The sequence below is a fragment of the Pleurodeles waltl genome, chromosome 1_1 (assembly GCF_031143425.1).
Source record: "Pleurodeles waltl isolate 20211129_DDA chromosome 1_1, aPleWal1.hap1.20221129, whole genome shotgun sequence".
Classification (NCBI taxonomy): Eukaryota; Metazoa; Chordata; class Amphibia; order Caudata; family Salamandridae; genus Pleurodeles; species Pleurodeles waltl.
The window spans coordinates 310,104,008-310,129,679 of record NC_090436.1 but is presented as its reverse complement, the minus strand read 5'-3'; the positions used below and the strand labels follow the sequence as shown (position 1 = coordinate 310,129,679).

Genomic DNA, 25,672 nt, shown 5'->3' with positions numbered 1-25,672 from the left:
AAATCATAACTTAAAAAGTACTTACCCACGTAATATGTGAGGTCATAAGCAGTGCATTTTATGGGTGTAAGTTATAGTTAGCCCAGGTAACTATAACTGCTGAATTTCACTGGTTTTGTACAAGTGAAATGTGAGCCTAGCTATAACTTGAAATGTGAGCCTCACTATAAACTCCCTGTAACCTTTCATTTTTTTTCAGTGAAAAAAAGAACAAATATATATATATGTGTGTGATCTCTAAAAAAAGACAAAGGTTTCAGAGTCGTTATAGTTGGGTTCTGAATTTGCTCACGCAAAACCATAGAAATTCACCATTTATAGGTAATTATTTCAAGTAACTGTAACTCGACAGTTGAATGACATAGTAATATCTGGACACTGCATAATCTGGAATAACCTGTGGTGTAGTGGTTAAGGTTTTGGATACACTGAAGTCTGAGGTTTCTACTAGAGGTGTGTCTGTGGTAATTTCCCTGCATTAATTTATTTTCAACTTAAAATGTTTAAGGTACCTACTGAAAGGTGATCTCAATCTTTTTAATTGACAAATGCATTTTTATTTTCAATTTGTCCAAAATATCTCATTATTTGTATATCATTCGTCAAAGTATAGAAAAACACTGTGTGGTTATAGGGGGTTGGCTGAAAGGCCTGGCTGCAGTCAAGGCTCTGCAGCCAACCCCTGGTGTGCATGCTAAAGGCTGTACATGGTGCAGGGTTGGGTGGTCATAGGGGCTCGGCTGAAGGCTGTGTGAGCAGTGGTTGGATTAACGTATAGTAATTTAAATTAAATAATAAACTCAGAACCTAAATATAACGTCCCTGTAACCTTTGTTTTTTTCAGCAGGGATATATATATATATATATATATATATATATATATATGCCTCGGTGCTCCTAACCGGGGAGCGCTTCGGAAATGCGGGAAACAGCACTCGCCATAAATTATCCACTCTACCTTTCAGGAGTATTTGCAGAAAGTTTTATTCATTTCACTGCTGCCACCAATGGCACCAACCATTTCACCAAAAAAAACTTTGTTTTTTAGTGAATTTCTAAGGTTTGATTTTATTTTCTTCTATTTCCTAACTATAATGCCCCTGTAACCTTTGATTTTTTTCAGTGAATTTCTAGTTTAAAAAAAATGATAACGTTAAGTAAGATGGCCATCACAATGCACTGAGTTGGGCGCAGGCCCTGGCCTGCCAATGTGCTTCCCCCACCAAAGTTTGCTGCTCCTGCCCCCCCTTGCCATCGATTGTCCAAGTCTATGCCACTGCTCCCTCATTACAGCCTTGTGTGGCCATTGTTCTGCAACTAACTTTCTCACCTGCCCTGCCTTACCCTCTGTAGTCTGAGTCCATGCAACAGCCCCCCTCCCTCCTGCCCTGCCTAGTCTGATATTCTGCCACTGCCCTCCATTTAGGTTGATGCCCCTGCCCACTCCTCCTGCCCGTAGTTGCCCAATTCTATGCCCCATCACTGCCCTCCTGCATGCCCTCTGTGCTTAGCTTGCTGCCCCTACCTTCCTTCCCTTGACCTCTGATGTCTGTGTACATGCCCCTGCTCCCTCCTTTTTCCATGGACCTGCAACTGCTCCTCCTATGTACTCTGAGTGTTCTGTTGAGCTGCCACTTACCCTCCCACCTGCCTAGCATGGTCAGATGGTTGCTGCATGTCCCTACCTCCTCTACCCTGCGCATCCGAGTTTCATACCCCTATCCCCTCCCTCCTTTTGTCCATGGTCCATTTTGTTGCCCCTCCTTTCTGCCCTCCATGCTTTGTTGTGCTGCAGCTGCTCCCCTGCCTGCCCTTCATGGTCTGTTGTGAAGCACCTATCCTCCTTCTGTCTGCCATGGTTCTTTGTGCATGCCCCTGTCCATCCCTCTTGCCCACCCTGGCCGTTGTGCTGCCATTTCCCCTGTCGCTTGCCATGCATGGTCTTCTGTGCTGCCACAGCCCCTCCCACCTGCTCTGTGTGGTCAGCTTGCTGCCCCTGACCCATCCCACATTTCTTCAGTTGTCCACGTGTATGCTATTATGGTCTCACTGTTGCCCTCCAAGGTGTATTGTGCTTCCACTGCCCATTCTGCCTGCCCTCCATAGTCAGCTTGCTACTCTTGCCCCCGTGCCACCTCCCCTCAGTTTTCTAGGTGCAGGTCCGTATGTCCTCCCTCCTGCCTTGTCTGGTCCGTTGTCATGCCCCAGCCGCATCTCTCTTGTCCTTCATGGTCCATTATGCTGCAACTCCATGTGCATGGCCTTGTCCCCTCCCTATTGCTTTCCGTGGCCTGTTGTGCTGCACTGCCGTCCTGCTTGCCCTGTGTGTTGTATTGTACTGCTGCAACTCCTGACACTTGCCCTGTAAGGTCAGTTTGGTGCCCCTGCCCATCTCTCCTGCCCTCTGTTCTCCAAGTCCATGTCCCTACCCCATTCCTCCTGCCCTCCGTGATCAAATGTACCATGCTTGCCAACATTTTAAACTGGGTAAGAGGGAGATTTTGAAAATAACCTGTGGAATTGATTTCCCCCATTGACTTTCATTGAAAAAGAAGACATTTTAGGCAGGATAGAGATAAAATAAAGCCCTTTTGGGCTTAAAAACATCAGGAGTCTCCTGCCTGAATCAGGTCTGTTGGCATGTATGGTTGTACATCACTGCCTCTTCCTTCTACCCTCAAGGGTATGTTATATTGCCACAGCCTCTCTTGCCTTTCCTGCATGGTTAGTTTGTTGCTCCACCCCCCCACCTCCTTTTCCCCTGCCCTCCATGGTGCGTTGTGCTGCCTCTCCAACCAGCCCTCCATGGTTAACTTTTTTGCATCTGTCCCCTCCTCCTTGCCCTTAATTATCTGAAGTCCATGCCCCTGACCTCAGCCTCACCACATTATTCTAATGAACAACTAAATTGCTAACATTCTATATTTATTACAAAAGTGTGGCACAGCTGATATTATCTTGATTTAATCAAAACTGTAATACCTAAAGTATTTCCTTTTAAAATTATAAAAACGGGAGGGTCTTATTTCCATTGAAATTATGGTTAGTGCTCTAAAAAAAGTAAAATGGGTTCTCAAATAGTGACAAAGCACTTTAAAATTATTTGCTGTATTTATGTCTTTTTATCCAGTTGATCACTTGATTATGTTTCACTTAAGGGAGAGGATGCAGCGTTAGGGCCAGAGATGCAGACTTTGCAAATGGAGAACCAGGTTTGAGTTTCAGTGTCAACTTGACATCCTCTGATTCTTTGCAAACCACATTTGGCCCGATTTAGATTTCAGTGAAGGGGTTACTCCATCACAACAGTAATGGATATCCCATCTGTCAAAATCTAAATACCGTTGTTCCCTATGGTATTTGTCTTCCGTAGACTAAGTATCCGTCACTGTTGTGATGGAGTAACCCCTCCACTGAAATCTCAATCAGGCCTTTAATTTCCCCATCCCTAAAACCAAAATGAATGTGTCCTTGTGTAATATAACTGATGCGCATGTACTTGACTTTGGGTCAAGTCTGTGCTATATAAAACTGCAAAAAAACAAATACATTCTGCACACTTTTGTCATTGGGCTCTACTTGGGCAACGTTTGGGTGATATCTGTGCTACATTTGGGCTCTTTTTTCTCTGGTGGCCATCTTGGAAGACTTATTTGTTATGAAGCTCCCTCATTTCCTTATTCACTGCTGTGTTCTCAGTAGAAAATGCTTTCAATTTTCAACTTCAATTCCATCAAGATGGCGTTCAGATGTGTCACACTTTTTTCATGGATTCAGAATGTTAGCACTCTAGTTGCTCATTAGAACGCTGTAGTAAAGCCACTGATCACTAGGGAGTTAACTGGCAGTCTGCTGCTTGTGTTGAAAGTGCATGTTTCAGTCTGCATGTCAGAATGTTTTAATGAAATAGAAGAGGGAGATATTTGCGAACTCACTTCAAACGTGTCCTAGTGTTTCTTTTTACAGCACTCACCATAATTTCTATGACAAAATGAACTCCCTCATTTGTTTCATTTCAAAATTAAGTGTTGTAAGTTTTACTTGCTTGATTCCATCTTGATGACTTCAGGTGTGTCACACCTTTGTCAAAAGTAAGACTGTTAGCGCCCCAGTTGTTCTTCAGAACACTCTGGGAGGCTGCAGTAGAGTAGGGAATCAACTGACAGGCTGCTCCTTTTGGAAGTTCATGTTTTACTGAAAATGTCAGACTTCATTATCATATGGCTGAGAAAGATAATGTGAATTTACAAATGTGCTCTCATTTTAGCTCCTGGAGCACCTTCCATAACCTTTATGGGAAAATCATGAGAAAACATGATTTATGAAATCCCAGCAGGGTAGATTCACCTTAGAACATACCACAATTCCTAAAATTAGTATGGCAATATCCACAAATGATTTCTATTGAAACAAAATTTGTTATCACCCTTTATACATTCTCCATTATATGACCCCACAAAACCTGCCATTCACTACAGTGCGTTTCAGTGTGCTGCTATCATGTATGTTGATCTCAAGATGACCGCCAGCAAATCCTGGTTGAAGTGCTGACAACCAATCGGATCCCACCATCGGATTTGTGCATAGGCTCTGCCCAGATATGCACATTTATTTTTCATTTAACATCTAGAAAACCATTGAACGGATTTACATCAAATAACAAAATGGGTGCTTTCTGGAACAAAATAGCTACTTTTCTGCACAGCAGAGGTTGCCTGCAAGACCTGACCTGTAGCCAGACCCTGCGGCCAATCCCCACTAACCAACCCAACCTCATGCTGTGCACAGCCCCCTTTGCCGTGCATGGCGACAGTTGGGAGTGGCCTCTCTGGGTGTGAGAATAGGTGTGAGAGGATGTATCCGGGGGTGAGTGGCTGTCAGAGTGTCTATTTGGGTGTGAGGGTGCATACATCAATGTTTTAGTGTGTGTGTCCGTGTGTGTGTGTGTGGGTCTGTGAGAGGGTGCATGAGGGTGTCAGTGGGTCTGTGACTGGGTGTGTGACAGTCTGAGTGGGTCTGTCAGTGGGTGCATAACTGTCTAAGTGGGTCTGCGAGTGGGTACGTGAGGGTCTGACTGAGGCTGTGAATGAGTGCCTTAGGGTCTCAGTGGGTCTGTAAGTGGGTGCATGAGTGTCTGAATGGGTCTGTGAGTGGGTGCATAAGTGTCTGTGTGAGTGGGAGAAATTGATTGAAAGAGAGACAGAGAGAGAAAGAAATTGAGAGGGAGAGAGATACAGAATTTTTTAGGCTTTGAGGTATGATAGACTTAGAATGAGGTATTTCTGTACAATTTAAAATAAAAAATGTATATGTCATTTACGTTTTAAAAAATTAAAATAATTTTTACTTAAAAAAAAAAAAAAGTGAAGCTAGTCCGGCTGCACTCGAACCCTGAATGCTCAGTTTTACGGGCTATCTGGGACCACGAGGGAGCCCCATAGTCCCTACATATTTTTTTATTTTTATTATTTAACAAAATGCCATTTACTGGCTATCTGGCACCGCGGGGTAAGTCTCAAGGCTTACCTCGCAGTGCATTTGCTTCAGTAAAGAGGAAGCTGCTGCTTGACAGGTCTCGCTGTCTGAAACCGGAGCTATAGCAAACAGCTATGTCCTTAGGGTGGGCACCCCGGGACATAGCAAGAGCCAGCCCTGGGGGGGGGGGGGGGTGGATGGCAGTCCCCCGGACCATCAGAAGTTTCTTGAGGGGGGCCTTGTGGTCCCTAATCCAACATGTTAGAAGCCCCGGAGAGGTGGTGATCAATGGGGCAACTAAATTAAAGAAAGCCTAGGGGAGGTGCGGTCCAGGCAGTCGCCAGTAGGTAGTTATAGTTAGGATCTACTTTATGTAGGAAAAGCACTTTTTGTTTCGCCAATAACTTTGGCACCGTTTGACAACGCTATATCAAGAGCAAACAAATTAATTGACAAGTTAGGTGCAGCAACATTTTTATGTACCTTTGACTTAACTGCAGGGTACTGGCAAATTAGGATGGAACCTGGAGCAAAAGAAAATACAGCAATCTCTACCCCAATGGGCATTATCTGTTTACTGTTATGCCCTTTGGCTTAAAGAATGCTCCTGACACCTTCCAAAGGTTGGTGAATCAAGTCCTTGTTGGCTTGGAGTCTTTAATGTAGCATATCTAGATGATATTGCTGTCTTTAGCTTCACCCGGCAGGATCACCTGATCCACCTGGGAACGGTTTTGCAGGCCTTGCAATCAGCAGACCTCACCATAAAAGCATCAAAGTGCCAATTAGGGCAGGGCACAATTGTATACCTGGGCCACCTTGAAGGTGGAGGTCAAGTGCAACCCTAACAGCCCAAGATTCAGACAATTCTGGACTGGGAAGCTCCACAAATGCAGACTCAAGTCAGGGCATTCCTTGGATTGACTGGTTACTACAGGAGGTTAGTGAAGGGGTACGGATCCTTTGTGATTCCCCTCACAGAACTGACCTCCAAGAAGATGCCCAAAAAGGTAAACTGGACCCTTTACTGTCAAAAGGACTTTGACACCCTGAAGGAGGCAATGTCCTCAGCACCAATTCTCAAAGCTCCAGATTATTCTAGGCAGCTCATTGTGCAGACAGATGCCTCTGAACATGGGATAGGAGCAGTCCCAAACCAGTGATGATGGTCTTGACCAGCCTGTTGCTTTCATTAGCAGGAGGTTACTCCCCAGGGAGCAGCATTGGAGTGCCACTGAGAGGGAGGTCTTTGCTGTAGTTTGGCCCTTGAAAAAGCTGAGACCATACTTGTTTGGTACTCACTTTATTGTTCAGACTGACCACAGAACTCTCAGATTGCTAATGCAAATAAAAGGTGAGGACCCTAAACTTTTGAGGTGGTCCATATCCCTACAGTGAATGGAGTTTTCAGTGGAACACAGGCCTGGGACTGCTCATGCCAATGCAGATGGACTTTCCAGGTTCTTAGATAAAGAAGACTCTATTGGGAAAGGTTAGTCTTATCCTCTTTCATTTGGGGGGGGGGGGGGGTTGTCTGGGAAACTGCCCTTGTTGGTATGGTTACACCCCACTTTTTGCCTGATTTTGAAGCCCACTTTGATTGAGAGTGTATTGGGATCCTGCTGAACAGGCCCCAGCACTAGTGTTCTTTCCCATAATCTGTACCTTTGTTTACACAATTGGCACCCCGATAAGTCCCTTGTAAAAGGTACCCATGGTACCAAGGGCCCCAAAGGCTGCAGCATGTATTATGCCACCCCTTACCAAGCACATGCACATTGCCTTTGCAACTTGTGTGTACTGGTGGGGAAAAAAAAAGCAAAGTCCACATGGCACCCATCTCAGGGTGCCATGCCCACAAACCACTGCCTGTGGCATAGGTAAGTCACCCCTCTAGCAGGCCTTACAGCCCTAAGGCAGGGTGCACTATACCGCAGGTGACGGCATAGCTGCATGAGCAATATACCCCTACAGTGTCTAAGTCCATTCTTAGATATTGTAAGTGCAGTGTAGCCATATTGAGTTTATGATCTGGGAGTTTGTCAATACGAACTCCATAGCTCCATAATGGCTTTACTGAATACTGGGAAGTTTGGTATCAAACGACTCAGCACAATAAACCCACAATGATACCAGTGTTGGATTTATTGAACAATGTACCCAGAGTCCACGTTAGAGATGGCCCCTGTATTTTACCCAACCCTTTAGTGCAGGACTGACTGGTCTGTGCCAGCCCGACGGGTTTCTAGCCATAAGGGGTGAGAGCCTTTGTGCTCTCGGTGGCCAGAAACAAAGCCTGCACTGTGTGGAGGTGCTTCACCCTCCCCCCCTTGCAGAAACTGTAACACCTGGCGGTGAGCCTCAAAGGCCTCTTCTTATAGTGCCCTAGGGCACACCAGCTAGTGGAGTTGCACGACCCCCGGACAAAGACCCACTTTTGGCAGCAAGTCCGGTGGGAAAATTAGGGAAAGCAGGAAGGAGTGACCACCCCAGTTATGGCCACCTCTAAGATGTCCAGATCTGAGATGACCTCCTCCCTACAGAATCCTCCATCTTAGTTTGGAGGACAGGGACCAATAGGGTTAGGTTTGTGTCCCCCTCCCCAAAGGGAGTGGACACAAGAAGGGTTTAGACACCCCTAGGGACAGTCTGACCTCTGCAACGCCCCTAAATCCAGGATTTAAGGGTTCCCCTGAACCCAGTTCGTCAGATTCATGGCGACCTCACAAGAAGAAAGAAGAAGGACTGCTAAGCTGAAACCCCCCGCAGAGAAGAAGGAAGACGAAAACTGACTTGTCCCCAACCCTACCGGCCTGTCTCCTGCTTAAGAAAACCTGCAAAGAAAACGATGCATCCTGCGGGTCCAGTGACCCATGCCAAGCCTCCAGAGGACTGCCTGCATCATAGAGGACCAAGAACTCCCATGGACAGTGGTCTTGTGTAAGAAGACATTACATCTAAGGACTCCAGAGCAAGTCTTGACCACTCTGCACCTGACGCCCATGGCCCCTGTTCAGGTGGCCCAACCAACTAGAGAGGATCCCCAGGCGATTCTGAGCAAGTGCCTAACCTGGGTTGACCTCTCCTGTCCCCTACGATGACGTCTGCAATGTGAATCCAGTGGACGTTCCCTGTCCGTGAAAGCCCTGGACGAAGATATCCGATGCCAAAAGGTACACTGCACCCACAGCCCCCTGACTGTGGAGAACCCAACCTCCAGGGCAGCAATGTTCAGCAGGCGGCCCTCCTACTAGCCCAGACCGTGGTTTTCCGGAACCAACCCCGTGGACCCAGCCTGCAGGCTCTAAGTGATACCCTCCTAGGAAATTATTGGGAGCCCAATGCTCTGTTTGCACCCGGCTGCCCCTGTGCCACTGATGGTGTGAGTTTGGTGCCTACTTGTGGCCCCCTCGGTGCTCCTCTAAACTCTCCAGGTCTGCCCTATGAAGACACGGGTACTTACCTACCAGCAGATCTGAAACCGAGTGCCTCCAGTCTCCATAGGAGCCCATGTTAAACTTACCTCATCTTTGACCTCTGCACCCGGCTGTCCCCATGTTGCTAGTAGTAGGTATTTGGGGTTAACTTAAACCCCATCCAGTGGATTTCCTAACCCCTGGAGACTGGAACTGTAAGTGTTATACTTAACAGCAAAACATACTAACTTTTCTCCCCCCCCCTCAGGAACAGTTCTGAAAATTGCAGTGTCAACTCTGCAAACAGATAATTGCCATGTGTTAAAAAACTGTACAACTTACCAGTTCCAATCAAAGTGGTATTGATACAAATGTGAAATACCTATTTATGTACTTACCTTCAACTTGAATGTTGTGGTTCTAGAAAAAAATTAACAAAATATATTTTTGCTATATAAAAACCACAGGTCTGGAATTAAGTCATTTAGTGGGTGCTTCTTCTATTGTATGTGTGTGTACAACATATGCTTTGCACTACTCTCTGATAAGCCTAACTACACTACCACAAAAAAGAGAGCATCAGTATTATCTACTTTAGCCTCTGTTAAGTCTCTGGGGATCCCCTGGACTCTGTGCACACTATCTCTGATTTTGATATAGTATATATAGAGCCAGCTTCCTACACTTGGTGGTCTGTGAATTAAAATAGCCATCTTTGTTTAAATCATTACTGGATGACTCACCTGCATTATTCAGTTGTTAAATATTTATTACATTTTTTTGTTTCTCCTGAATGTGTATGGTCCATCCTTTTAAAGTTCATTGTTATTTCATTCTTTCATTGGCGACTGTAAGCTTTCACATGTACTCTCTCATCCTATTGATATGTTTCCTAATAATTTGCTCTAGTCTGTTGATTGAAAGCACAGCTTGAAGTGCTTACTAATTACATAGCAACTACAAAGGAAATGTAATACTGAGCAAGCTCATGACGCATCATGCAACGGAATATCATGCAACACCAAGTGCCAGATGGAGGAAATGACAATGATAATGTGCAGAGTTGAAAGTTAAACACTTTGTATTTTGAAAAGTCTGTTTGGTTTTCTTTTCAAGGTTGTACACCTTTGATGCATGCTGTTTCTGGACGCCAGCTTGATACAGTAAAGTTGTTACTGAAGATGGGCGCTAATATTAATACTCAAGATGCCTGTGGACGAACCAGTTTATCTCTGGCAACATACCTGGTATACAGATTTATGTCTATTTTCTAGCAAAGCAAAGAAAGATCTAGAATAAATTGAAACTAAAAAGAAGTAGATAAAAGAGCAGTTGTTGGGACCTAGGTGGCTTGATGGTTTTGGGGTGGTGTAAAGAGCTTTTCACCTATTGCTCGCCACTTTAAGAAAGGCTGCGGCCCTTTGCTCTGAATGTTCTTGTATTTTCTATTGTTGTAGAAATGTGCAATAGGTTTGGTTGTCTCAGTCCACATCCTAGTGGGGAGATACCCACCACAGCTAAAGCCAATAGGTCTTGTTTATGCAAAGCTTTTTGACTTTGTCAATGTCCTTTAGCCATGTCCTACAGTAGAATGGCTACTATGCAGCACTGTCGAACGTTAGAAAATAAACACTATAATGTGACCAGCACTGGCCACGTCATAACGCTTTTGTTTTCTGGCGGGATTGGAGAGGGCAGGCAACAACACAAGAGGGAGACATGAAAAGCTATAAGAGGGGATGGGGCAAGCAGCAACAGGGAGGAGTGTTGTGGGAGATGAGGCAAGCAATGATGGAGCAAGCACAAAACGCAGGATTGAGCTGGAGGGGCCGGACCTTCAGGGCCAGCAACAAAGAGGTAGAGGGATAGGGCAAGGAACAAAGTGGAAAGACCGGGGTAAGCACTAATGTGGGATGAGAGCAGAAGTAATTGGGCAAGTAACAGCACAGGAAAGGGCGGGACGGACGTTGCAAGAAACAATGTGGAAATGGTGGGTGCAAGTAAAAGAATAAACAGTACCTCCAGAAGTGTGAGTAGTGGAAGAACACACTCTGGTAAAGGAAGCAGTGCTTGGGCTATGCTCTGGGGAAAGACAAACACATGAAGAGGAAGTGCAGCCAGCAGGTGCTAACCAAACAGAGGCAAGAAAATGAGAGTAATGATGAAGCAATGGGCGGGCTGGGCTCTAAGCCCCCTGCAAATGGCCAAAATATCTCCTAAGTGAAGCACATGTGGCTTTCTCAGGCAAGACCTAAAAACATGTAACAGCATATGCTCTGTCTTAAGTGAGACCTAAAAACAAGTCAGGTTCATTTGCGGTGTCACTCAAGAGCTATAGAAAGCATAGAAAAATCTGAAGCACCTTCTCATTTCTGTTTACATAGATGTAAGTCCAGGGCTGAAGCCATGTTGAAGAATAGTGCAGGTAATGCATAAGGCTATATAAGTTTCTCATTATATAGACTTCACCTGCATTCTACAACAGGATAGATCGAAGGTTCTGGGTTCTAATGCTCTGTTCCAATGTTTCTGTGGTGGGATACAATTCGCAGAAAAATGCTTTTCTTTGAGACAAATGACTTCCATCTCTGGCACAGCAAGGAGCTGGTAAGTGCTTTGATGATTCATATGAACTGAAGTGCGCATACAACAAATGTAAAAATAGAATGCCAAGTACTCTAAGATTATAGAGAGGTACATCAATCTTCAAAACTTGAGCATGTGTTTATACTTGAGAGGCTTCAGAGTTGCACTCCCGTAGACATACAAACTTAGCCTGATATAAAATCTGTGGTAACTCAAAATCCTCCAATTTCTGGAGCAAATGGCTAGAAGGGTGTAAAATCCACGGACTGAATTTCATGCTATCACAGGGATAGATAAAATTCAGCAAGCAGATTTTATTTTATATTTAGAAATTCCCACCGAAGTTGGAGGATTCTGAGTTACAACTGAACAATAAGTCACACCCTAAAAATAAAGGTCAGCAGCAGCCCCACAAACACAAAGCTACTGTTTCAAGCACTGTATATATATATGTCATGAGGACCCCAGCAAGGACTGATACTGGTGTCCAGGTTACCTGTACTTGATCATGAAAGCTGACCCATGTTTGAATGATATGGGATGTTCGATGTTGAGGACAAAGCAGGGAATCAATCACAAAATGAATGGTATAAACATGTGGTTCCCAACCTGTGGTCCAGGGACCCCTGGGGTTCCGTGAATCCTCCTCAGGAGGTCTGTAAAGGCTTAGAATATTAAATAATATTAACAGATTCATAAAGTGCATATAAATTAGGTGGTTAAATGTACAATAAAACTTTTTTAAACGTACTGAAAATGTCAAGTAATTTGAAATTGGAGGCTGAAAATGAAGTTAATATCCTCAGATTCATTTGTGGGAGCAGCACAGGTACATGAAACAGAATATAGTATGGACAATGCGTGGCTTCAACTGAATTTAGAAAACCTCCAGCCTTCCTATTAAAATTATTTTATTTATTATTTTATTTACATTTGCAAATTAAATAAAATGTGTTATCATGTGAATATGTTTTCTGAATGCTTGTTTCTGTATTTATTTGTGTATTGTTTTGCATTTCAAATCATCTGCAATGTTTAGGCCGGGGTCCCTGGCTTCCAGTAATGATTCAGTGGGGATCCCCGGGTTCCAGTAATGATAAAGTGGCGGTCCACAGAAGTCAAAAGGTTGGGAACCACTGGTATAAATAATGCATGTACTTACCTATCATTCTGAAAAGCCGTGTAAGAAATGGCAGAGCTTGGAATAGGATGTGGCTTCCAGCTCTCACTGCCTGAACAGCCCTGTAAGGTCCACTTAAGGGTTAGGGAAATAGAGAGGGGGTGAGGCTTAGGCTAAATATGAGTTGGGCGGTTGAACTGCCACAACTCCAATATGGCGGTGGCCATCAATCCGGCAGCCTTACCATTGTTGTATTACAGTGTTTCCACTGGGCTGACTAGCAGAAACCATTGTAGTCTGACTTTTCTGCCAGTGGAAACAGTGCTACGCATTGGCCTCGGCTCACTTAGCGAGCTGAGGCCAATGCTGTTGCAGACAGCACCCCTTGGAATGCGCACTGTCTGCCATAGCAGACAGTGCGCATTCCGATAGTGCTGGCAGAGGGGCCCCTGTACTGCCCACTACATGATCATGGGCAGTTCAGGGGCCCTCCTGTGGCCCCCAGCACTGCCTTTACACCAGCCTTTTCATGGCGAGGGCCCGCCGTGAAAAGGCTGGCGGAAAGCAAAGTTGTGATCAGCACAGTCGTGCCGAACTCAGCACCACTGTGACTAACCATGACTTTGGCTGCTGCCAACCTGTCAGGATCCCTGATCCCGGTGGAGGCGGCGGTCTCCTGGTGGTCCGTAATCCAGCAGTCAGACCCCCAGGATTGTGGCGGTCCAAATGCCACCACTCGTAATTAGGCCCTCAGTGACCATTGTTGCCTAAAAAAATCTCATCTGCTACCTTTAAAATACAAACACAAAGGAATTTTGTTCATCTTGAACATTCTGTGAGGATGCAAAACTCTACATGGACTCCAGTGGCTCAGAGCCTCTAACAAACAAGCTGGAGAACCACTCTATTTAAGGTATTCCACTCAGGCAGTGCTCATTGTGTGATATTAGTTCTTCAGGTTGTGATCCTGTGAGGAGTTCTGACATCATGTGATACATAGTAGCAGCATGTGAAAATATTTTTTCATACTTTTGTGAAACTCCCTTAAGAATTTAGGTATTTTTTATAATGCCTCTTATTAGCCAGAGAGTTAACTCCTGAATCAGTTGCACCTGGCCAAGAGGGAGTCAGCATCCTCCTAAATAAAAGCCAGCCAGGGTATAGGAGAAGGGGAGCAGCTGTGAATGCAGGGAAGAGGTTGGCGTGTGCTATGAGTTTATGAGCCCGGCTGGGCAGAAGATGTTTTAAAACCCTTATTTTCACAGACCAAAGACTCTTAAGTGTCCTTGTGTATGCTTGACGTTTGCATAGGTCTAACATGTAACCTCTAGGTGGAGTGGGACCCTGGAAGGGTTCTGGTTTTCTTGTTCCCTGATGCTTGTGTGTTACACTGGGGGGAGAAAGCTGTGTCCCTAGCCTTTGTTGTTAGACCCTATTGCTAATCTCTTGTTGATAGTGTGTCGATTTTGGGATGAATTTTCTGCATTTTCCAGAGATGGTGAGGAAATAATCTGGCTTTCGCTTGGGTTCAGATGCAGCCCAAGAGAGCTTCCTCAGAAACCTTTTAGATTTGAAATCAATATTTACCAGTATAGATCCAGTTATTTTTCACAACTAATAAATACAATAAATAAATAAGTATAAAATAGGTTAGTGAGGCATCTTGCAGTACCTCTCAAATATTAAAGAAAGTTATGATTAAAAAATTTTGTTGGGCGACAAAAGAAAGGGAAACAGCAGTACAATTTATAAAATCAATACAACACTGCATCTCATTGATCTCAAAGATCCAACAACATGCAACATTCAACTCGTAGTCCAGCTCCCAATAACACGATTTAGAAAGCAGAATTAGGCAGAGCAAAGGTACCACACTGGGTCATACTTAGCAACAGAGCCAGAGGAGGTGGGCACCCCTTCAGCCCTAGCAGACTCTACCTTCGATTGACCCAAAAAGTCTTGGGCGCCATATGTTGGGAGACAACATGCACCTTGTCTCCATGTCTGATGCGTAATTCAGCTGGAAACCAGAGAGGAGCATCAGTCATATGAAAAACACTCCGTTTTTATTAGGTCGAGTGTGCAAGTGCTTTGATGTGTTGTAATCTATCTGTGGACTTTTAACCACACCCACCGCACGCCCATCACTATCACTCGTTCATGGGCTTGCCTTTCAAAAATCCTTTGTTATCATTGGTAAATGCTTTACGTATGTCCCTCCTTGGGACAGATTTGTTACCACCTTGAATAATTGCACAATTTGGCAATATGTTTGCCTGCGAGCAAACTTCTTTTGTATCTTTCCTTTTGCGCTCACGCTCATGGCGGCCGTGGCACCTTGAATTGGCTTGCTTATGTCAACTGTTTTACTTTTCATTTCCAATTTATGTGAGCTAGAAATTTACAACGCTAATAACTCTAACTCAAGCAAACGCGAGACCAATTGTATTGCAAATGCTTGTTTTAATACCTGCAGATCTTGTCTTCTCAGTCGTGTGGAGCAGCCGAGATCTGGAACAGCGGGCACTCTGTTCCTCTGAAACAACTAGTTCTTTTTCCCAGCTGCTGCTCTGCTCAATGGTTCCCGTTGATTAATTGCCTATCTGTACAATAAGCGTACCCCTTTCAGGGCGTGATCCCGCGAGAACTCTAGTTGGAAGTCCAGTGACTTTCACTATCCATATTTGTCACTATCTTTGGTGTTCAGATCACCCACTTCGGAGCAAACACTTCCTCCGCCTTAGCAGGAAATAGGGGTACAGTATAAAAACCCAGTCCGCTTTTGCTGAGTTTTGCAGTGCATTTGTCTTTAATTCTAAGCATGCAGTCATAAAGAGATTGTAGGCTTCCATGTATTGATGTTTCAAGGTCTCTCTTCCATGAGCGGCTCCTCAATAGGGGCGGAGGAGCGTCATATCCCCCCCACCCCTCCCGCCAGCAGCAGTAGCTGCAAACCTTTTTCCCAAAAAATTATCTATGTTTATGATCGTTTTTTGGGAAAAGGGGGCGAAGCCACAGGGATGATGAGTGTGAGGGGGCGTGCTCAGCACTTCCCCTTAGAGCGCATGTGTGTTTGGCCAGCCGTCTCGGGCCGGCCAAACACACATGCGCACAGTGCTCTCCCCAGCCCAGCAACCTGTTTGCTGGGCTGGAGAGAGCCTGCACAGGCTCCCATTCTGCCTGGAGCGCCCTGGCTGGGCGTTCCCAGCCAATCCTAACGCTGCTCTAAGCAACGTCAGGATTGGTGCAGGGCAGGCTTGGAGCCTGTGCCTGCCTTGCCAGCGAGACAGAGGAGCAGCGCGGGAGCGGAGGTACATGTTTTTTTTTTTTTTAATGTACATTTTAAAATTTTATTAAACTATCCCCGACCCCCATGCACACGCACGCGCCGCCCGCTCCTTTCCATTAGCGTGAGCCGCGACTGCTCTCTTCCTTGGATTTTTGTAGCCCGGTGTCAGTCAGCAGGTGTGGTCCAGTTTGGTAATTTCATGTTTACATCTGATTAGGCAGTCTGTCACTTCCTTCAGTGCTCATTCCACAGAGGCTGTCCTTTCCTCTATGCGTCAGGTAGTCTGTAAAAGGCTTTAAATCATGGAGCTTAGCAGGGTTTCTCCTAGGGTGACCACCTGGCAAGCAGGCAAATTCTAGACAGTGACGTTAGTTCAGGACAAAGGGTCAAAATTCAGGACAATATTTAGGACAAAAGGCCATTTTTACGGACGCACCTGAGGACGTTGCACGGTTATAAAATTAACAGCTGACAAAAGTACAAGCCAAAATACATTTATGATGTTTAATTTACATTATACATTGGAGTATTGAACAAACATTCACATGTAGTTAGACATATTTCTATGAAGAAAAAAATAGCTAACATATACACACTGCAGAATTTGACAGCTGGCATAAGGGTCAGTTTTCACCATTTTACACCGTACCTTGAATGATAGTGCTTGAAGCAAAACTGTGTTACTGTAGATAGACTTACAATTTACAGGCAGTAGTACTAATAGCGAGTGAAACAGAGAGATAAATGATGGTGTTAAAGGAGGAGAGAGGGATATACACAGAGATGAAGAGACAGAAATTTGGAACAGTGAGAGTGAACAGTGGGAAAAGAGGAAAGCAAACAAGGGTCTGCCTGCTGAGAGAGAGAAAGAACAAGCAGTAAAAAGAGAAAAAAGGATCACAGAAGAAGGTTGGTCAGAGAAAGGAGCAACAAACAGATAGAAAGATGCTGAGGGTGGTAGAGGGAAGGTTGAAAACAGAAAAAGATAGAGGGGGCATATAAAAAGCAAGGTAGGGGGAACCGAGAGAAAGCATATGGGGGACTGAGACAGGCAGAGATAACTGGAACAGTGAGAGAGAGGAAGGAACAGATAGAGAAAAGGGAGCTGAGAGAGAAAGATTAATAGGGAGTGAACAGAGATATTATGTGAGGGTTCACTGTGTAACTTGCATGTCAGAACGTTTAATCCCAATTCCAATGCACCATTTCTTTGGAAATATGGTATTCTTCTGCACATTCATGCAACGCAGCACAGAAACTTCATTTACTGTGCCATGTTGCGTGAAGTGGTAGGAAATCTGCCCCTTAATGGTTTTTCATATATATATATATATATATATATATATATATATATACACACACACTCACTCTCACTCGCTCTTTAAGAAAAGGCTATTTTTCAAGGATTGGGGGAGGAATTCATCCAAGGCTCCAGCACATAGCATTTGTCTAGCAGGTTACATCGGGGCACTGACAGATTTTGGTATTAGTGCACATCAGTCACATGATGTTAAGTATTTCTAATCATGCTCTATGTTCTCCTTTAACTGGAAGTGTTAAAATAAAAGCTTTACAGAAACAGAAATCACAATGAAATGAACCCCTCCAGTCTACAAGTGTGCCTTCCTACCAGTGTGCCCCACAATCCACTGCATAGGTGTCTTTTCTTCAGGGCCCTGGAATGCACGGTCTGCTGGAATGAGCCTAGAGGTCATTGAGCCACAGAATTAACAAGACGAGTCAAGCCAGAGCTAAACCAAGGGTCTGGCTTGGCTCATAAAGCTCATGCACAATTCAAGCCCTTAAAATGTTTGCTACATAAATTACACAAACATCAAATAAAATATGATAAAGTCTCTTTAAAATTCAAAAAGTGTATTTCTTCAACAAATGGAAGCCTTGACATTAATACATCATGTTATACCATTGCCGTGAGAAGTACTTATAAAAAGGGGTAGTTTAAAAAAAATGAATTTAGAGCCATTCATGCTCCCACCACAATCTGGTGACAGTGGCATTAGTGAACTAAGAGGCAAGACATTTGTCATGTGAACCCTGTATTTGGTCCAGTTCATTATAGAAAGAGCAATATTATAGTCTATTAAATCGAGCCCAATAGGTTTTATACGGCTGGCATTTTGAACTCGCATATTTGAAGGTGCCTTCATATATCAGTTAAGAAAAATGAGGGTCAGTAAATTAAAATATTTGCCTAAGATCAACCAGTTTGGCTAATGGGGAGGCTGTGATTAATCCAGTTTTTGTGGTTTCACTTTGCACTAATCAGCCACTAAATATTGTTACCTCTTGGTGCATAAAGGTAGAGCAAGGGTGGCAGGCAGAAGCCATATGAAAGGTTCGCTTGTTATGGGTTCGAAGTTCCAACAGGACTTCGAGTTCAGCCAGAGCCATGGCCATGCTTCAGGTGCTAGTTTGACTCAAGCTTTCAGCAGCTCTCCCACCTTTAGCTATGCACCATGAAAGATGGTGCGACAATCTTTGTTGGTGCCCCGTCCCGTCCCCTGGCAATAACCTCGTTCTCCACGGATTCCCTCATTACCACCCTCCAATACTCCGATGGTGCTTCTCATCTCTGCATAGATCCTTTGTCATGGGCATTTTTTTTTTATAATGTTACCCATTCCACTGATGCAGAGTAGGGGTTAGAGTGTGTTACATCACACACATATTAAATGTGTAAGCGAATGTATAGGACATGTTACTTAAGACAGTGAGTGCTGCAAGGTGTAGGAGTCACATGTCATTCATACTGGTGGGCATTATATGTGAAGAATGCATAGTTTGGAGAAAGCATAGTGGTTGGGGTGCATTTACTACTAAACTTTTATTATTATCCAGAAGAACCCTACTTAGCAACCTTAGAATAAGTAAAGACTGGGAAAACACAATAATGTTCTAAACCCATGCTTTGCAGTTTGCATGAAGCTCTTTGATAACAGTTCACACGTTACTGTGCTATATTAGGATTATAATTTATCAACTGCAAGGAACCCTTTGACAACATCAGTAACCCTCTGATTTAGCTACATAACAAAAACCCTTTTTTGATCTGCACGCTACACTTGTGCTTTGCACGAGTCACATTATCCCCCTGAGCTAAACTCGGATCTGCCCGACAGCTACATTACTCACCATAGTTCAACTGCCATTTGTATTATTGCATTTAACCATTTAGTTAATTTCAAAACACAAGCACGGCGCAGGCCTGAGGACGAAAGGGGAATGCAGTGCTGTACGCGAGGCAGTAGGAGGTGCACCTTGTTTTTTAAGCAGGAAACCTGGTTGAGATTTCTTAAATCCAGTTTACAGAAACGGCTGGACAGGCTTGCCTTCACCTTATTTAAACTGAGGACATTACGAGCAAGAAAAGGTTCAATCTGTTTTCTGTGATGGACATGAGCAATTTAAATGTTATTGCTCTACACATGCCTTTTTCAACATTATGCGATATACCGGTGGGCAGCTCCATGTCATGTGTAAAAAATCTGCTTCCGGTGTCCCGCATCTCGGGCATTCCGAATTAGATTGTGAGAACATGCATTTTATTTTTGCTGGGGTAAGGTAGGTCTGGTGTCAATAACTGAGTTGCGTGTACCGGAAACAGGCATTGCGTGATACTTCTTTTGTATTTGTCAGTGCCATGTTCCATTGTTTTGTGAGAAGAGGTGTTTGTAGGGCTGTCCCCCATATGTTTTTTTCTTGTGTTTGGGCCTCCTCTGGGTGGTTCTGTAATGTACGGTATATCCAGGATATATCTGCTTGTATGCCTGCCCCTGTCAATAACTCATGAAGTATTGGTGCAGTGTTAGGTTCATTGCTGCCCTGTCCAATGTTCCGCGCACCACTTGTTGTAGTGCCTTATATGCGAGAAAGTCGCCCTTATCCAGGTTGTACCTTTCCGTCAGTACTTTATATGGTAAGAAATGTCCTTCTTCAAATATGTCGCCAATTGTGTTAATGCCTTTATCTACCCAATTTGTTAATTTAAATTGTCATATTATATTGTTTAGCCCCGGGGTAGCTAGTAATGGGATTTTGGATGAATATGGTGGTTTGTGCCCTGTTATCATTACATATCGGCGCCATATCCAGTCCGCCACTCCCAGTAGGATATTGTCGGTATGCGTTGCCAGTGTATCACGTCCGTTTGTCCTATTAGGGTGTTTATCATTTGTCCTTCCTTGCCGTTTGGGTTACATGCCCATTCCATGATCCAATGTATTTGTGCCGCTGCGTAGTATAATTTAAATTGGGGTGTTCCCATCCCTCCCTTCTCTAATGGCAAGTATGTCTTAACTAGGGCTACTCGGCGCGACCTGTGTTCCATATCAAGTCTGTTAGTAGGCTGGATAGAGGCGCGAAGTAGCTCTTGGGGAGCTTAAGTGGTAATGCCGAGAAATAATATAAAATACGTGGCAATATGATCATTTTGGCTATAGCTACTCTCCCCATGGGTGAGAGCGGAAGTGAACACCAGAAGGGCATTGAATTTCTTATCGCCCTGATCGTTCGATCTAGGTTGCCTTCTCTGAGGTCTTGTTCATTGTGGTAGATTTGTACCCCTAAGTACTTGAAAGTGGTGTAGCACCACTGTAGCTTATGCTTTGGGATTGTTTCTCTGTGGGGGTCTGGGATTAATTGCATCGGGAACAGGCATGACTTTGCCCAGTTCACCTGTAGGCCCAATATGTCCCCGAATGTGTTTAGCAGGTGCAATATGTCTGATAGGGATTCCGAGCGATTGCGCAGATATATCAGCATGTTGTCTGCATATAAAGAGATAACCTTATGTGCCCCTCTATCAGGAATGCCCCACTTTGGAGCCTCCTGTCGTAGGCTTGCTGCTAATGGTTCTATTGCTATTGCGAATAGCAGCGGTGACAGTGGGCATCCCTGTCTGGTGCCTCTGCCTATTACAAATTTCTCCGATATGATTTTGCCTGTCTTCACTCTTGCTTTCGGATCTGCATATAGTGTTTTCATCCATCTTATAAATGTACTGCCGAAGCCCATATTTTTTAGAGATCTCAGCAGATATGGCCAGCCCAATGTGTCAAAGGCCTTTTCTATATCCAGTAATACCGCCGCCCTTGTGTAATCTGTCCCTGGGGTTTCAGTTATAAGACGTAGTAGGCATCTGATATTTGTATGTGTGCTGCGACCAGGTATGAAACCAGATTGGTCCGGGTGGATTAGTGTTGGCGTTGATGGGAGAAGACGGTTTGCCAGTACCTTCCTTAATAATTTACAATCAGAATTTAATAGTGACAGTTGTCTATAGGACCGGACATCTAATGGGTCGCGTCCTTTCTTATGGAGGACCACTATAGTTGCCTTGCGCTGCGACTCTGGGAGATGCCCTTTTTCAAATGCTTCTTGTAGCATTACTAAATATGGTGTCATCGTTTGCTTTGCAAAGACCTGGTAGTACTCCACTGGGAGTCCATCTCCACCTGGGGCTTTATTTTGTACCATTTGCCTCAGCGCCTGTTGGATCTCGTCCAGTTCGATTAGTTTTTCTAGTTCTGTCAGTTGTTCTTCTGACAGTTTATTTAATTGGAGTGTCTGGAAGAATTCACTTATTTGTCGTTCGGACGGGGGGTTTGCTTTGTATAGTATCGTTTAAAAGTCTAATTAATTTCTATTTGTGTATTGACTATATTGCCCTCCTCCGTACGGATGGCATTTATGGTGGAGTGTTGTTGTTCGCCGTTTAGTAGCCAGGACAGCAACCTGCTGGATCGGTCGCCTTCAGCATGTATTCGTGCTGTGTAGTGGCTGTAATCATACTTCCAAACCGCGCATCCGTTTCAGCCCATTGCTTTTTCAGCTCAATCATATTTCCTGCGCCCTCCCCATTCTGTCTCATTATCTTCTCCGCCTCCCTCATTACCCTCTCAATATCACACAATTCCTTATGTAGTGTCTTACGGACTCCTCCTGATGTGGTCATGCACAAGCCTCTTATCACCACTTTGTGGCTGTCCCATTCTATTGCTCTTGACGATGCCGTGTTTGTGTTTGCTTTGAAGTATGAGTCTATGCCCTCTGCTAGTTCCTCTCGGAAGGGGGGGTCAAGCAATAAGGACGGCTGTAAGCGCCAGGTGAGTGTGTTCGTGTGTGTTCTATCCCAGCATATCGTAGACACTAGGGGGAAGTGGTCTGATATTGGTTTAGCCAGGCAGGTTGCCTTGATTAGCAATTTTGTGAGTTCGCTTGTGCATAATTGCAAATCTATACGGGTATGTAGTTGGTGTACTGGGGAAAAATAGGAGTACTCTCTGTCCGTGGGATGTAGGTTCTGCCATGCATCGTGCAATCTTCTATCTAACATCCAGTTCCACAGCATTTGGGACAGTCTTCTGCTTGGGGCACCTTCTAGTGGGGGGTGTGATCTATCCATGTTAGTGTCTGGTGTGCAGTTGAAATCTCCTCCCCATATGCTAGGGATCAGTGGGTCCCATGTTAGTGCTGCATAAGTGGACTGCAGGAAATCTGTCTGTTTAGTATTGGGTGCGTATATACCTGTGATGCCCAGCTTTTAACCATCCAGTTCCCCTCTTAAGTGAACATATCTGCCGTCTTTGTCTATTTGTGTGTGTTCCACTGTGTAGGGGACATTGGGGGCTATCCATATCAGTACACCTCTTGTGTACGTCAATGTGTTAGTGCCGTATATTTTTCCTGACCATATTTAGATCTTCAGTTGTTAGGTGTGTCTCCTGCAATGTTGCTATATGAATTTTATGGCGTTTGAGGTAGTTATAGATTCTATTGCATTTATTTATATTGGCCATCCCCCTAACATTCCAGGTTAAAATACTGTATGTAGCCATGGTGTTAGTTTTGTATCGCACGGTAGTTTCACTGCAGTGATTGTAGATCCTTTACGATTTAGCATCCTCCCTCTAAGTCCCCTCCCCCTTGGGCATATCATCTGTGACCACAGTTGGGATATACAAATTGGCGTATTATCATTAACAAAAATCGAAAACATAACCATAACAAACTGTGCGGCACAACCGGTGCCATGCTTTACATTACTGAACTTCAGGTCCATACAGTGACCCCCTGGGTGTGGGGACACGGTCAATGGGGGTCCTTGCTAGCGACCGTCCTTGGCCCACATGGATGATCTCGTATCCCTGCATGTCTCGGTCGTCCGGATTTCTAAATTCTTCTTGCGCTTGAAGCTAGTTCATTCGTGTCGGCCTTCCTGGGTATCCATCTGCTGTGCACATTCTTGGAAGGGTATAATCTATCCTGTATATATTGGTTTATATGTCGTTCCCGAACTGCCCTAGGTCAATTGTGTCTGCTATTATTCTAGTATGACGCTTGCTTGTATAGAGGCTTAGTTTTCCTAACTTGTTTGTGCCGTTTCATATGTCATCTGCTGAGCGTGGGGTCAGAGCGGGACCAGACATGAGTGGTGAAGAAGGGGGACTTGGGTAATCCCGTGAGGAGTTTGAGTCCGAGTCTCTATTCTCAGTTCTAGGTGAGGATTGCGCAGATGTGAATGTAGTTGCCACTTTGAGGACCTGTGCCTGTGCATCTGCAGCCTGTGATTTTGTTGCCATGGCTTGGGCCCTGGTGGTGTTTTTTTTCTTTATTCTGGGGCGTTGCTCCAGCCACTCGCTGCATCCGTCCGGTTCCGTCACTGGGTCTACCAGACCCTTGGCGTGTAGCCATGTCCATGCGTTCTCTGCTGATGGAAAGAAGAGAGGCCTGTCGCTATCTATTACCCTCAGTCTAGCCAGGAAGAGGAGGGAGTAGGCAATATTCTTGTCCCGGAGAACCTGCTTCACTCTTGTGAAAGTAGCACGTTTGCGTTGGGCTTCCATTGTGTAGTCAGGGTATGCTGTTATCTTGGCGTTCTCCATTCGTAAAGGGGTTTTGTTTCGGAAGCTTTGTAATACTTGATCTCGGTCCCTAAAGTTTAGGAACCCCGCTATCAGCGGGCGGGGCGGAGCGCCCGGTCGGGGTGGTCTACCCGTGACTCTGTGTGCGCATTCTATTACTAGTGTTTGTGAGATGGTTTGAGGTAGTACAGTATCTCTGAGCCATCTCTCCAGGTAGTGCTCAGCGTTCGGAAGTTCTAGTCATTCAGGGACCCCTAGGAACCTTACATTATTGCTACGTGATCGGCTCTCAGCGTCCCTAGCTCTGCGTTGTATTGATGCTATGTTGTTTTCCATACGTTGGATTAGGGCTTTCATCTCGGATATTGCTGGTTGGGCTGTTTCGAGTGCCGACTCAGTGATGGTGATTCTCTCCACCAGCTTACGTTGATCGGTGTGAAGAAGGTTGACTTCCAATACCACTGAATCTATTTTTCCTTCTAATGAGGTCTTCGTGTCTAATACCGCTTGTAGCACTTTGGTGAATTGTGTAGAGTGAGCAGCCAATGTTTCAGACATCTTTCGTAAGGCGTTAGTTTGAGTGCCCATTTCTCCTACGAGGGGAGTTGTCTCAGTTTCAGCGTTTGGATGTGTTTTCAAAAGTTTTGATTTGCCCATATTTATTTGCGCCGTGTTAGCGTTGTTTATTGTGCAAAGCGACGGTTGTCCTGGTACTTTCGTGTGTTGTATTTGGTTTGCGTGACGTGGTACGCTACTGAATTTGCTTCAGCTTTGTCTTGTTTCTTTTGTTGCTCTTCGTCCCTGTCCTCTGGATTTCCGCGTGTTAAGCTATGGTATTGAAGTTTAGATAGAGCCTAGGGTGTTGTGTGGTCACGATTAGCTAACGTTTTCTGAGGGAGTTTGCCAGGTTTGCTCACGAGGCCCTTCTATTTTCTCTGTCTTATTTTTTTGGGCGCCCCTTTATCCCTCCACTGTTCTATTTTCCTGGTTAATCTCTCTTTTCCTACTTCCTCTTGTTTTCCTTCTTGCTATTTTCACTTGTTTTCCTTCTTTCTTTATTTCCCTTCGTGCTCCTCTTCCTTCCACCCCACATAACCGGCTCACCACAGGGGAAAATGTCAGGGGGCTCCCCACCGCCTTCTTATCTCACTGTATCGATCGCCGTCAGCAGCTACAGCCGCTATTATGTTCGTGCCTCCCTCCGGTTACCACATCCGGAGGGCAGCACCAGCTCTGTCCTCGGTGGGAGGGTCGCACTCGCGCCGCAATGGGCCTCAGCGCCATCTTGTCCGTCAGTCGCGGCCCGATCCCTCTTCACGGGGGGGGGGGGTGCCCTTAGCCAGTCGCAGGGCGTCTAGGGGGTAAGTCTCTTTCATCCTTATTTCGGTGTCTCATACAGCACGAGACCCGACTGTGTACCAAGCGCGTCCCCCGTCGCCGTCGCACACGAGGGCCACCACCAATGCGCCCCGGCCCCTAGAGGGAGAGGTAGTACCTGCCTCCGGGAGGGGGGCGTCGTCCCGCCTCGCCTCTTCTCCGCGGGCCGGCGCGGTCCTCTGAAAATCCGGCGTTGCTTCCGCTGCAGGCCACGTCGGGTAAAGGTCAGGCCTTTCCTCGCTCGTCCAGACTCGCACGGGGGACTGTGCAGTGCTGTCCCCCTGAGTCGTCCCAGTTCTTGTTTCAGGCAGCGCTCATCGCCAGAGACTCGCGCTGTCCCTGCGCAGCCGATTTTAGTTGCTGACGGCTGCAGGGACCCCAGTATTTCGATGATTAATGGTGGGCCGTGAGCAGAGCTCAGATCACACGTCCACTCCGGCTGCCATGTTAGCCACGCCCCCACATCCAAGTAACTTAAGTGGCAACAGCTCACCCCCTCCCAGCCCCCTGGGAAAGGGATGGAACA

The 25,672-nt window shown here is 45.2% G+C and overlaps 1 protein-coding gene across 1 annotated transcript in view; it reads left to right on the top strand.

The window, feature by feature from the left end:
- Nucleotides 1–25,672, top strand: part of ANKRD55 (ankyrin repeat domain 55) — an 872,819-nt gene that overhangs the window by 256,469 nt on the left and 590,678 nt on the right. Inside the window, exon 3 of the mRNA XM_069222305.1 lies at nt 10,008–10,138. Within this exon, the coding sequence (XP_069078406.1) occupies nt 10,008–10,138 (131 nt within the window). The remainder of the gene's footprint in view (nt 1–10,007; nt 10,139–25,672) is intronic.